Source organism: Pseudorasbora parva, chromosome 7, assembly GCF_024679245.1.
Source record: "Pseudorasbora parva isolate DD20220531a chromosome 7, ASM2467924v1, whole genome shotgun sequence".
Classification (NCBI taxonomy): domain Eukaryota; kingdom Metazoa; phylum Chordata; class Actinopteri; order Cypriniformes; family Gobionidae; genus Pseudorasbora; species Pseudorasbora parva.
Window position 1 is genome coordinate 11,144,760 of NC_090178.1, and position 14,923 is coordinate 11,159,682.

Genomic DNA, 14,923 nt, shown 5'->3' on the forward strand with positions numbered 1-14,923 from the left:
ATTCAGTAAGAAGTTACGCTAAGTGGGAAAGCTTTTAGCACATTATCCGCTGGCAATTGCAGAGTAATCTAATTTTTCCAGCCAAGGTCCCTTATAATATATCTGCAGCATTGGATTTGCATTCGAGTGTCGCCTTAATGGGTTTAAACGCTGTAGATCTGGGGCTCTTGCGTCTCTCCATGCTCTCCAGAGAGAGGATGAGGCGATTCCTCATGCGGAAAAAAACACAAGAGTCAGCGCTTCTAGGATATATTTATACACACACTACAAAAGCACAGATCGATGGTGAATTAACAGGGAATAATCAAAAATAGATAGGCCTATCTTTATTTTGTTAATCATATGATATGGCAAATAGAAATTCAGCATGAATCTTCAAAAAGAAGTGCAAAAAGGGCAGTTGAGCTCTGGTTAGGCGTAATAACCCGAAAGACAAGTGCTTTATTTGTGGGAAACGTGTTAGTTTAAATCTGCAGTAATGATTTCACCAAGCTTGATCGGCATAATCTGTGTTTGACTTAACAAAGGGCCGTTGTCTCAATGTTGGCATTCAGGTGGCTTGAGGTGGCGTCTAGACAGGATTTGTTCTTATCAAAAGTTCAAAAGGATAACGCAGAAGAAAAAGCAAGACGAAAAAAAAAACAGAGAAACGTAACTGTTACTAATCAGATAAAGAATGTTACTGAATCCACGAAAATACCACAATAAAATATAATAATAATAATAATAATAATAATAATAATAATAATAATAATAGTAGCCTAGTAATAATAATAATAATAATAATAATAAACATAAATGTCCACGTGTTAAGGGAAATGTTTTATCAATTTAACTAATTTTATTTACTTCCCAGCGGGCAATTGATGTCAAATTGACGTCAAGGTGCCCGCTGGGTTATTTATTACTTTAAATCCAGGTGCTTTAAAAAAGGCTACTTTTTTATTGTTATCTGGTCAAATGAATTGATCAATTAGCCTAATAGCATGTTATTCTTGCAGCTAATATCTTTAACAGAAAATTATTATACTAACATTTTAATCCGTCTGGATTTCAAATAAAACCAAATTAGTTTAACTGATAAAACACTTGTTTTAAAAACTGGAAATTTTCTCACAAGACGTCGACATTTAGGCTTCCATGCATGAAGGAAGCTAATAAGCCCACATAACCAGCTTTTCTGTGTAGACAGATGTGACGTGTAAAAACTGTGATGAAGTTTATTTAGTATTTTGACGGCTGCGGCTCTGCCCGTGAGATGGATGCTCTGATGGAAATCATAATCACAGCGGCCCGGAATTGGCGAAAGCGCCTTTTGACGTTGCGTGGTAACCTTGAGGCGTCCAGTCACAAACAGTTAATAAATATTCAAAAGCCACACCTTCATGATTCGCCAGCTCACTGACGCCTTCTCACTAACGTCACTCTTTCAGCAAATCAAGAAGACATACGCCATGTGAAAAAATTAATATTCATGAGCCAAGCCTTCAGCATAGTAGGGTTTGTAAATAAACTCACCGTAGACATTGGAGTGTGTTGAAGAGCCAATGATCTAGAAGCAACACAACGATTGGTCGTGGCTGTGTACGACGGAGGGGCTAGTGAAATTAAGGAGACTGCAAGTGTCCCAACACTTACAATGAAAACCTTGCTTGTGCAAGAGAACTAGAAGGTGACTGGAGCACGAGACACACAATGTCCCAGACGCTTTGGAAGTAACAGTCTGTTGCAATTTTCTTAATCCTGACTAAAATATTATCTCGCAATTTAAAGTAATTTCGGGGCTTAATCTGGACATTTGTGCTGTCGAGAATAGTTTTGAGCACCCGCATCATGGAGTACACCTCTTCCCCGAAACCGCAGCTCTCTTCCAGGGCGAATGCTTTCTCCATAGCCGCACTCATGTCAAGTGGGAAAGCGAAGGACAAGGAGTCGGAGGAAAATACCATCAAGCCGCTGGGTAAGATCTGACTCTTTAACGAGTGAAAGTTTGGATGACAAGGGTTTGGGGTTTTGTTTTGCACGTGAGACGCACGTAAGTTAACGTCAATGTTAAACTAGAGCAGTAGCCTATGTATTTGGTCTATATACAGACAAATAGCCTATAATGTACATCGTTCGAATAAATAATTACATAAATAAAATGCATAAATATTTACACAGGCTTTCAGCGCTCCTGCGGTCGTAAAATTGCAAATATCCTGAGGAAATTGAGTAACCTGGTGACCTGTCAATATCAAGAGTAATTCTGTTAAGCTAAAAAAAAAAAGAAAGAAAAGGAAACAAACATGAGATTTAAAAAGATCAATTTTGTTTTTGACCAATGGTTTTGTAAAGATTTTGTAGCTTTCCTGAAAAACCCAATTGTTTTAATTTTAGGTGAACCAACAAACGACAAACCATCTCGTGCGCCTACCAGTTTGTTTTACATTAAACTTACACATGATATCAAAACAAGAACGAAGTCTTAGCGATATCAGTAAATAGGCTATAAAATTAAAAAACATATAGTTTTTAATGTCCACTGCATTAGGATTTTTTTTTGTTGGGGCTTCGTAGCCTACCTACGATTTGTAGCTAATATTAATTTCAGACAAATTCATTAAAATAAAATAAATCCATAAATAAATATAGACTAAGCAAATAAAACATTTAAAAAATATATTTTGGGTCATTATTATCGAATTGTTTGTTTCTGTTATTAAAACATTCCAAAACATTTTTTATTTTGGATCATTATTATCGAATTGTTTGCTTTTGTTGTTTTATAGAGAACCGATGCACGCAATAGGATGCATTTACACTTCATATTGTATTCTAATGTTAAAACAAATAATGCAATTGGTATTATGCTGTTCCTGTAGCCTGATTATTTGATAGCCTATTTTATTAGATCTGTAGGCCTATCCCAGACTTATTTGGTAACACCAACTGCAATAGCTACATTTGTGCACATATAGGCTACATTTTAAAAATTAATTGCATTTTAATTCTAGAACAATTCGTGGAAAAGTCGTCGTGCCACCCAAACCTCGGCGACCTGCCTTCGCTGGAAACCCACGGCGACTTCAGCAGCGGCGGCACCGGCACCGGAGCTCCGTTATGTACCGAGCCGCTCATTCCTACGACCCCCGGCGTGCCCAGCGAGGAGATGGCCAAGATCTCCTGCAGCCTCGAGACTAAAGAACTGTGGGACAAATTCCACGAACTCGGCACGGAAATGATTATCACAAAATCTGGAAGGTAAAAAGGCAGATAGATGAATTTACTTTTTTGTAGTTTTAAACCGATACGACTTTAGCCTATTATTTAGGCTATTCGTTTTTTAGGTTATTATTTTTTAATAGGTCTGTTGTCTGAACGACTGTTGTCAGAACACAAATTATGCTACTTCAGTTATTTTTTCTGTTTCACATAGGCCTACTTGAACCAGTTTATTCTTTAAAAACATTGTTACTCACCTAGCATAAATGCCGCTTATTCTGCTTCAACAGGCGAATGTTTCCGACTATTCGCGTGTCATTTTCCGGAGTGGACCCGGACGCCAAATATATCGTTCTAATGGACATCGTTCCAGTGGACAATAAAAGGTATCGATACGCCTACCACAGATCCTCGTGGCTTGTGGCCGGAAAGGCAGACCCACCTTTACCTGCTAGGTAAGATGCTTGTCACATTACTTCCTAGGCTATGCGTTCTTTTGCTGTTATTAACTTTAATAGGTTTTAGGTAGGCTACTTTAGCCTAATTATTAAATTGTGAACGGCCGCTGTAACTGAAAAGAGAATAGGCCTAAATCATTACGAAACAGATTATTATTATTATTATTTTGATGCGGTAATTAGAATGTGAACGGATAATTCTTACAAATTTAAATTTCGCACGTTCTATTATTTTCATTGTTTTTACGTCGTTTATTTTTAGATAGCCTAGAGATTCAAATGCAAATCAAATTTTGTGAAATGTAGTTTAATATAAGAATAAAAGGTAGGCTAAATTAAAACAATCTAATAATACACACGGGCTATTAAAATGCTATAGCATGAATAAACAAACGATTTGGTTCTGTTATTATTTTACAGGTTGTACGTGCATCCGGATTCGCCGTTTACAGGAGAACAGCTATTGAAACAGATGGTTTCCTTCGAAAAAGTGAAGCTTACAAACAACGAACTGGATCAACACGGACACGTAAGTCGAACACTTTTAAAAATATCTGCTTTACATTTTATTCTGTGATATGTAATGGGGAAAAAACGTTTATCTAAATAAAGTTGCTTACACAGAAGAGATTTTGCCTGTTAAGTCGTTTTCTCAATTGTGTTTTTGACAATTCAATATATGATAAACTGATAATGTCAGTCAAAACTACATTTTCGTTACAAAACATTTGATTTTCAAGAAGCCGATGCACAATATAGAACACAACATTTTGAGTTTAATTTATATTAGGGTGATGATGCATAAGGGTTGTTATTCATAAATATATAATATTGTTTAATATAATAATAATAATAATAATAATAATATATTTTATATAAAAATGTGATATTTATACATTTAATATAATTTATTAAATGCATAATACACTCAGGTTTGGGAAGGATTATTATATATTAAATATATTACTCACAAACTCTGATAGACAAATTTCTTTATCTTTATAAATGCTGCTATATAATCAACACAAAATTCTTGCTGTAAATAATATAAGAAACATACTGTTCTGTTTTATTGAAATACGCTCTATTATATAATATACATTCAGGTAAATATATGAATTAAGCAAATCACAATTTGTTGCTCATATTCCTTTAACAGATCATCCTGAACTCCATGCACAAGTACCAACCCCGAGTTCATATCATCAAGAAGAAAGATCACACGGCGTCACTACTTAACCTAAAGTCTGAGGAGTTTCGCACATTCGTCTTCACCGAGACCGTTTTCACTGCAGTCACTGCTTACCAAAATCAGCTGGTGAGTACAAATCAACTACTTCACCAGTAAGGCACTTGGAAAAGCCAGTATATTTAAGCAAGAATGCTTAGATGTATGTTTTTTATATATTTCCCCAATTATCTATTTTTATTCTGCTCTAAACTAGTACTTACATTTTGGCAACGGTTTGAAATTGATTCTCTTTTAGCAGAACATTTTACTGGAAGACATCAGTCATTCCATCCGGCCTTATGTTTAATTGAATGCTTATGGTATCATGTGGGAGAGAAAAAGATCTGCTGGAATAATTTAGTTGTTTCCTATTTTCGCTACAGATAACCAAACTGAAGATTGACAGCAACCCTTTTGCCAAAGGCTTCAGAGACTCCTCCAGACTCACGGATATTGAGAGGTATGAGGAATTCTGCTGCTAGTCGTGTGTTGATTTCTGACCTGGGTTCAGTGCAGTGAGTGATTGCAGAGGGAGGAGCAGCTGCTCTGAGGAGTGGTGTGTGTGTGTGTGTGTGTGTGTGTGTGTGTGTGTGTGTGTGTGTGTGTGTGTGTGTGTGTGTGTGTGTGTGTGTGTGTGTGTGTGTGTGTGTGTGTGTGTGTGTGTGTGTGTGTGTGTGTGTGTGTGTGTTGGTGGGGGACCGCACAGTGAAACTCATTAACAAGTGCAGAAGTGGCTTTTCATTAGACTCTTATTAGTGTGTGGGTGGGTTGATTCAATGAAAAAAAAAAAGAGAAATTAAGCACACAAAATGTGTGGATCATGTGGTAAACGTATAAAATGAATTAATGATAAAATAAATTTGGTCCAAGCCAAAAATATTGTTTTAACATCACAGAATAAATCGAACAAAACTAAATGTAAGTTTTAGATCAGAAACATGTAACATTTGCAGGTTAGCATGCTTTCATATCATATGCTATTTTTTATATATATATTTTTTATAAAATGAAAGTGAATGTGTGTTTTATGATCTTTACTTATCATATATTTAATATTTTTAAGCTGCATATTTTTGTATGTAGTGCATTTTCTTGTAGTATATGTATCTATTATTTTCTGGCCCAATATTTAGAATCAAAAACAAATGAAAATGGCTTAAAATATTTGATAAAACTAGAACTGAAACGGGCAATGTACTCCCAAATCACATTAACAAAAGCCAATATAATGTTTAGAGCAGATGGAGCATCTAAAAGTAATGCCCCCTTTTTATATACATTTATGAATAATGCTGTTTTTTGCCCACTAGTAAATGTTTTATATGATTTCTAAATACCATATATATATAAATATATATAATGCACAAGAAAAATAGCTTTTCTAACACAAGATTCACAAACAAAGTAATTGAATGACCCAAAAATAATTTGATAAGGTTAGAAATGCTGGAAATGACTGATTTTGGCAATATGCTCTCAAATTAGCATTCCAGTTAAACATTTGCCAGCAAGGTCCATTTCAGACCCCAACGAAAGAACAAGCGAAAGTCAATGACTGCCAAAAATACCACACAAAAATGCATCCTGCTCTCTCTCTCTTTCTCCGTCTCTCTATTTCTTTTTCTCTTTGGAAGGGCTGTGAATTAGATCTGATCAATTGATCTTCAGGGAGCTGCAGAAATCGCATTAGTCTGGAGTCGGGCACTGCACTAAAACACAGCGTAATTCAATTGGGCCCTGTGACTGATTGAAAACAGCCACCCAAGTTGTAGGGCTGCGAGGCCCCTCTCCTCGGGAGCGCATCGCAGATAAAAACACACATATTTGTATTGCGCTGCTGACAGATATTGCACTTTCCTAACCTAATTGGGAGGCTAATGTGGACGCATGGCTCTTGTGATGCAGACCATCTCAGCCTGTCTGAGGAGTCTAATCTAACAGGAGCTAATGCACTTACTGCAAGGCTAGCAGACACACTTCTCTCTGTGTGTTAACATATTTTTATGTGCATGTTGTTCAAGCCAGTTTGAACTGTTGCAGTGAACGCAGAACCTTCAGACAGACAAATTGGATGTGTAATTTGTACCAGTAAATTAGCATATTCACACCATAATGTATGGTTTAAAAAGTTAGTCAATAAGTTTGCTCACTTTGTTTGTTGCTGCCACAAGGAGTGTGATAACGTTTTTTTTTTTTTTTTTTTTTTGGTTTACCCAAAAATTATTTACTCACTCTCAATGTTGTTTCAAACCTGTATGCCTTTTTCTTGATGGCTTTCATTGTATGAACAAAAAGAGTGAAAACTTTCTTTAAAATGTGTTCATGTGTGTTCAGTTTTAGATGAACTATCACTTTAAATGAGATCCTTTAAAAAAATTATAGTTCAGTTTATTAAAATGCAATATATTTAGGCTATTTAACCACATCACATGATTTTATGTAAGCGGTTGTGAATATAGAGATATATTTTGGGCTCTTGTCTTTTGATTTTGTTGTAGGGAAAGTGTTGAGAGCTTGATCCACAAGCACTCTTACGCCCGGTCGCCCATTCGGACTTATGCTGGTGATGAGGATACCCTGGGTGAAGATGGGCACTCGGCACACAGTAGAGGTAAGAAAATCTGTACACTGTAAATTTACTTTCACTGTGAATGCCATAAATTTACTGTAAAAATAATGTGACAAGGTTGCATATTGGTGCTAGTATATTTTACTACATCGAACCATATATTGAGTGATACAATGTTAACCCCTTAAGTGTCACCCCCCTTTTTGAAAATATACATGAAAATTCACTATCCAAACTTAAATGGTTGCAATTCAAGAATGCTTTGGAATATAGACATAAGTTTGGTCTCATTTTAAAGAAGACAGTCAGCAGAGTATTGCTCAAGTGAAATCACTTCAAAAAATTTAAGTTTAAAAAAGTTATGGAAGTTTAAATGTATTGTAAATCAAATATACTGTACTAGATATTTAATATTTAATATAAAATATATATGTTACAAAATAATGTGGACTCTAAAATTACTATCAAATCAAAGCCATATGTCTAATCAATTTTTGTTCCAAATTTGAAGTTGATATCACAAAAATTGAAGTTCCCATGAAATTTTGTTTAGGCGTTGTACCACAAATAGCCACCGGGTGTCATTGAAATTCCATTGATTTTTTTAAATGAAATTTCCTGTGTCAAATATATATATTTTTGTGTAAATATCACAAAACAGTTTGCAGATATAGAACCGTGAGACTAAGACCTTTCCGACGATATGCGTTTTGTCAAGATTAGAAAAGGTTTTTATTATAAATTAAATAAATATGTTAAATAAATATGAAACATTACAACGCCACTTGGGGAGGAGCCCGCTAGAATAATTTAGAGCACCGTTTCCATGGTAACGCAAGGTCCGATTTCAAATCGGTTTGCACAGAATGAATCTTGAGTTCGTAAGCTTTCGAATGATATATAGTTTGTCAACATTAGATTAGGATAAATATAGGATATATTGTTTTAAACATGCAGTGCCAAATGGGCCCACCGGTGGGCCAGTGACACTTAAGGGGTTAATATACCAATTTACTTTAACATATCTCCTTTTTTAAAATGCAGTGATAACTACTATAATAATACAGGTAAAATAGAAAGAGTTCATTGTAGACTACACACAAACACCCACACACATACAAAGCACCTTGCAGGGTAACACACGACACTAAAATTATGCAATAAACGTTAACTAAATAATATAAAATGTAACAAAACTACAAACTAAAGTAAGAAACAAAAATATAAAATTGAATCATGTGTAATTTCACGGATTCAATATTGTTTATTACCGTAAATTATATGGCAATTCATAGTTTTACTTCCATTTACCATAAAAAAGTAAATTACATATAATGCAAATATTAAACATTTATTAAACACTCTTAAAAATGAAGATTCTGTATTGGCATTGATTGTTCCATGAAGGTTTATAGTAGAAAAATGTACACTAAGAAAAAAGGTTCTTTTAGGAACTGTTCTTTGGGGAACCAAATAATGGTTCTTCTGCTTAAGCCTTAATGCAGAACCCTTATTTTTAAGAGTGTAAAATCTTAGTTAGCCAATTACAGGTTTTTACTGCAGCAAATATGACTAACTTTATGACATAAATATGCTCATTTTATGGTAAAAATTATGCATTCAATTCTTTCCCTGTATAGGTTCGGCATTCACTGCATCGGACAACCTCTCTCTCAGCTCCTGGGTCACCACCACATCTGGTTTCTCGGGCTTTCAGCACCCTCAGTCTCTGTCTGCCATCGGAACCAGCACGGCGTCCCTGGCCAGTCCTCTTTCACACCCCATCCAGGGCTCTCTACCCCCTTACAGTCGCCTGGGCATGCCTCTCACCCCGTCCGCCCTGGCCGGCTCCATGCAGGGCAGCGGGCCTACCTTCCCCTCCTTCCACATGCCACGCTACCACCACTATTTCCAGCAAGGGCCCTACGCCGCCATCCAGGGACTGCGCCATTCTTCCACAGTCATGACCCCCTTCGTATGATTCCTGCTACTTCAGCCTGATAAGATTTCCCTATCGCCAGCATGCGAAGACATACGGCACCCTTACACGCGCAAAACACACGCTTACACGAAAGGAAGAACCACATGTAAATAACATTGACTGAAAGGGCTTTACCTGACGACCCGGACGTGCTGCTTCTCGCAGTTGTGCTGGAGAAAAAGTGAACGAACGAGCCCAAACGGACATGGATTCTTATTACTTTGAGGAGTTTTTAGCATTGATAAGAGACTCGGAGATCTGTCTAACATGTTTATGCTACCTGTAACGATTCATCTCACGCCTTTATCGCCGCTCGGAGCCAAATAAGGGAGAACGTAACGCGCTGAATGTTACACTGGACAACTGCTGTTTCTCATTCCCCATGATCCATCACCTCTTAATGATATGATACGATATCTGTGGAGCTGCCAACCACTCAGCCCTCCTGTTCAAATTGTCGACACTAGAGGGCGCTGTGATTTCTGAAACCCGCAATACTGGATGGAAACATCATATATGTGGACTCAAAAATGTTGGACAGGTTGGTTTGATCTTTCTGGTCAGATAAGTATCTTCTTTAAAAACTGTTTAAGGTATTTCATTGTATTTCATATTTAAGTTGCTATTCTGTTCTCAGCAAGAAAAACTATAATTCTGTTAAAATAAGGGTGATCTGCAACTAATGTGAACCTGTGAGGCCATTTGTACAAATTGCAACCAGGAAATCCAGTTTTGGAACTGGGTAATAGAAGAGCGAACACACAGAATACTGATCATAGCCACTCAAGGCTGCTTGCCGACAGCCAGCTTGCAGGAAGTCTACACCTGTAAATAATGGGCTAATTTTTAAATAATAGGCTCGTCTTCTCCAGCGGAATGAGGGAAATTGGGTGATTTGTGGCTGAAGTGATCCTATTTGTACAGTCGACATCGACGACAATTCATCAACATCCTGTAACTAAATCACACAGAAACAGCACTAGCCGTAATAGCCAGATGAAGAGGAACTGGTGCGTTTGTGTGTGTGTGTGTGAGGAAGTTAATGATGATGGCACTGTGTTTTATTTATCCTTCAAATTTGACCAGGACAGATGAGCATAAATACACAAGCATCAAAGCAGAGCCGCACATTGCAATTAATGAGTCAGATTTTTCTGTGAATTTTAGCGTTCAGGGTGTTTTATTTAAATTCAATGTGATGTCAAAGGTAAAGCTGATAAAAACACGTGCCCACCATTTTCAAGCCTTTGATTTGTTATGAACAGACTGTACAAACAGTTATGTAGTTGCAATATATTAGCAAATGTTTTCTCTTTATTTCCTTTTGTTTGTTTGTTTGTGTGTATTTTTAAGTCAGATGTATCCTACTTATAAGGAGATGCCTGATGCATTTTGTTTTGATGCCTTTTTTAAGTGCAATATATTTATTTCAGCTATGAAAAAGATATGGCTAATGTAATATTTGAAGCAATGATAGATGTTATTTGTAAACAAAAAGAAATATATATCACCCCAAAATAATGTTGTGAGAGTGTGATTTTTACATTTGCATTTTTGTTATATGCCGCCTTCCGCAATCATTATATTAAGTAAATATTGAAATATGTTTACACTATGAAATTTGAAACCAGTGTGTTAATAATTAACCAGTGCATCTATAATAATGTAAAATTACATCTTTTTGCGAGCTTATCTATTTGTTATATGATTGAAATAAGGAACATTAATTTAAGCATCTATTAACATAATCAAAAACTACCTTTTTATTTACTTTATTTTTAATAAATGAATATACTTAATTTTACAACATTTGATGCTGTGAAAATGAACTGATGGACAGCAGACATAAATATGTGGAATTATTTAACGTTCTTTTTCACATAATTGTACAAATAAAAAGTTATGCGGCTCTTAATGATTGCACAGATCTTCAAGAGAGGTGTTTATTCTGTTTTATAAACTAAAGAGGTTCTGTTCCTCTTAAATAACTTATATTCTCTTTCAAGAAAGCAAATTATACAATTTCCTTCATGTACATTTTACGCTGGAAATTCAGTAAGTCAGAGAACTATCTCCGTATGGATGTCTGCATGTATTCATTTAAAAAAATCAATGGTTTTATGATCATAAATTCATTGAAGCCTTGGAGAGTTGTTTAGGCAGTTAAAGGGATAGTTTGCCTAAAAATGAAGAAATTTACTTAATTTTCAATGTCATTACTCACCCGTTCCAAACCTGAAAGGCTTTCATTCATCTTTGAAACATAAATGAAGATACTTCGAATGAAATATGAGATTTCTGTCCCTTCAGCTGCACTATTTTGACACTTCAATAAGTTCATAAATAGATCGTAAAACTAATCAATATGAATTGAGCGGTTTAATCCAAATTTTCTGAAGAGACACGATCGCTTTATACGATGAACAGATTGAATTTAGGCTTTTATTCTCATACAAAAATTGATCAGAACATAAATAGAAGCATAACCATACCTGCTTGACCTGTAAGAACAAACCTTATTGGTCCTTGCTGAAGCTCAAACGTGATTCGTAACACGAGAATGAACCTCATTGGTTCTCGCAACTCAATCAGACATGCTTGAGCTTCCGTTTACCACAACTGATGTGTGAGTTGATGAACGTTTATATGTGAATAAAAGCCTAAATTCAATCTGTTCATCATATAAAGCGATTGTGCCTCTTCAGAAAATGTGGACTATTGATTGTTTAATGTAAGTATTTCAAATGAAATCTGAACGATTCTCTAATTGCATTGTATTAGGTCAGCATAAATGGCATTTTGATTGAAAAGTATGCCTTGAAAACTATTAAACATTTTAATTATTTGGCATTGTAATAAATGTATTAATTAAAAAAAGAACAATTTGTACAAACCAGAAACCAATTTTCTGTCATTTCAGAATTCTTATAAATGGATTTGATAGCTAAATCCCCAAAAATGACCCGACTGTTTCTGACTAATCATATACAGAGGTGACACCAATTATCATTTATTATACTGCAAGTGTTATTTGTTTGGCAGGAAGCTGTATGGCTGTAAGGTCTAAAGCATAATTCTAAAAAATAAAGATGGCCTCTCTGTCACACAGCCATCACTATCATGGCCAAACCAACAAATCGATCGCAGGTCGTTAGTCACCGTTTCACCAGGAAGAAAAGGCACTTCTATCCTCTGATAAAAATCAGTTGCATCCTTTGAAAATAAATAAATAAGCAAATAAATAACATCCAGTGAGAGGGTGATTGGATTAAACAGATAGGGGAAGGGCGGTCTGAAGGCCGTGAGGTATGGCTAAAGAAATTGAAAGGAACAGTTCACCAGGGAGTCCATTTTAAGGAATAAGAGTGTAATTTACACAGCAAGGACTGCCAGCTTAATCTAATGTAATTTTATTTAATTTTGCATGTTTTTCCCCCTCCCCGCCATGTTCCTTTAATTTGTCCGCTAGACAAAAAGAGCACATTTCAATGATAGGCAGGAATGGAAAACTGTCTGCTGTCTTTGCCAGTGAATTAAGGTTAACCCACATCCCTGTCAATAGAGTCCATGTTGTTTATTGCCGCTATTAAACACTGGTTAACCATGCATGGCAATTTTAGAAAGAGTTTCATAAATGCCTCACTTACTTTTATTTGAAAAAAAAAATGTAAATAATTAGATAGAAGATTTAATTTCAATAGTCAGAGTCAAACAAATCTATCTATCTATCTATCTATCTATCTATCTATCTATCTATCTATCTATCTATCTATCTATCTATCTATCTATCTATCTATCTATCTATCTATCTATCTATCTATCTATCCCGTCTGTATGTCTATTCTTTATTGCCCAACATTTAAGGGTTAATTCACCCAAAAATGAAAATTATTTAGTTTATTACTTCCCCTAATGTCGTTCGACACCTGTAAGACCTCCGTTCATCTTCGGAACACAAATGAAGATATTTTTGTTGAAATCCGATGGCTCAGAAAGGCCTCCATTGGCACCAATGTTATTTCCTCTCTCAAGACCCATAAAAGGCACCAAAGACATCATTAAAAAGTCCATCAAATAGCTGTTATGCAAAAAAAAAAAAAAAAAAAAAAAACGACATATAGAGATGGACCAATTTCAAAGCACCACTTTGTAAATCTCGGAGCATTTTGAATCAGCGCATCGATTCATGATTCGGATTGCGTTTTAAACCGCCAGCGCCAAACTGCTGAATCACGTGACATTGGCGATCCGAACCACTGTTGCTGATTAATTAAAGGAACACTCCACCGTTTTTAGAAATAGGGCTTATTCAACTACTTTCCTACATTTAGATATGTGGGCAAATGCATTTTTGTCTCAGTGCATGCATTGTTTTAGTTTGGCAGGGTCGCCGCTAGCTTAGCTTAGCATAATGAATGGAATCCTATGTTGCCAGCTAGCATGTCCCGAGTAAAAGTGATCCAAAAAAAAAACAAAAAACACTCACCTAATTACTTCTTGTGGCCTGCATATTCACAAAGAGTGCAAATAGCGATGCAGATTAAGACTAGGTGATTTCCTAGGCAGATATTGACTTGGGACTATATTATGGGGAAGCAAAGGCAAAGCACTGCTACTTGGGCGCAGAGATATCATGGCTCTCATCCTTACTAGTGGTGGGTGATGCTGCAAAATTTGGTATCAATCCGATACCACTTTTACTCGGGACATGCTAGCTGGCAACATAGTATTCCATTCATTATGCTAAACTAAGGTAGCGGCGACCCTGCCAAACTAAAACAATGCATGCACTGAGACAAAAATGCATTTGCCCACATATCTAAATGTAGGAAAGAAGTTAAATAAGCCCTATTACTAAAAACGGTGGAGTGTTCCTTTAAGCTGCACAGAAACTATTCTTAACATTCATCAAGTCTTTAGTGCCTTTTATTGTCTTTTTATTGAGAGAGGAAATGACATTGGTGTCAATGAAAGCCTTTCTGAGCCATCGGATTAAAAAAAAAAAATCTTCCTTTGTGTTCCGAAGATGAACGGAGATCTTCCGGGTGTCAAGCGATATGAGGGTAAGTTATTAATGACAGAATTTTCATTTTTGGGTGAACTAACCCTTTAACTGAACACGTTTACCTTTTGTTACCTTATAGGGTCAAGTGTCATAACTGAAACTGCCTTTCAGCAAAATTCTAACAGCAACAATTATGAAATACAAAACAGTTCATTATACAGCAATATACTGTACACACACACGCGCACGCGCACGCGCACACACACACACACACACACACACACACACACACACACACACACACACACACACACACACACACACACACACACACACAAACAATTACAGTTTTTTTTCAAACGCTTGGGCATATTTTTCAAAACCGTCTTTAACATTCTCCAAACTATATCACAACTGTTTTCTGGATTATCAGAACTATCAGAACAAAAAAAAGTCACCATGGAAATATATTTTT

General features: G+C 36.0%; 1 protein-coding gene across 2 annotated transcripts; it reads left to right on the forward strand.

Annotated features, from left to right (window-relative positions):
• Positions 1–1,523: 1,523 nt before the first annotated feature.
• On the forward strand, positions 1,524–11,050 carry tbx20 (T-box transcription factor 20). Of its 2 annotated transcripts, none has more exons than XM_067449554.1 (8): positions 1,524–1,960; positions 2,997–3,243; positions 3,495–3,659; positions 4,083–4,191; positions 4,822–4,980; positions 5,277–5,353; positions 7,392–7,504; positions 9,103–11,050. In XM_067449554.1, exons 1-8 carry the CDS (start codon positions 1,834–1,836, stop codon positions 9,441–9,443), a joined length of 1,338 nt encoding a protein of 445 aa, XP_067305655.1. In that variant the 5' UTR covers positions 1,524–1,833; the 3' UTR covers positions 9,444–11,050. The 2 variants fall into 2 exon arrangements, with proteins under 2 accessions (XP_067305655.1, XP_067305654.1); XM_067449553.1 differs by having other exon boundaries at positions 5,277–5,352; positions 7,388–7,504.
• The last annotated feature ends 3,873 nt before the right edge of the window (positions 11,051–14,923 follow it).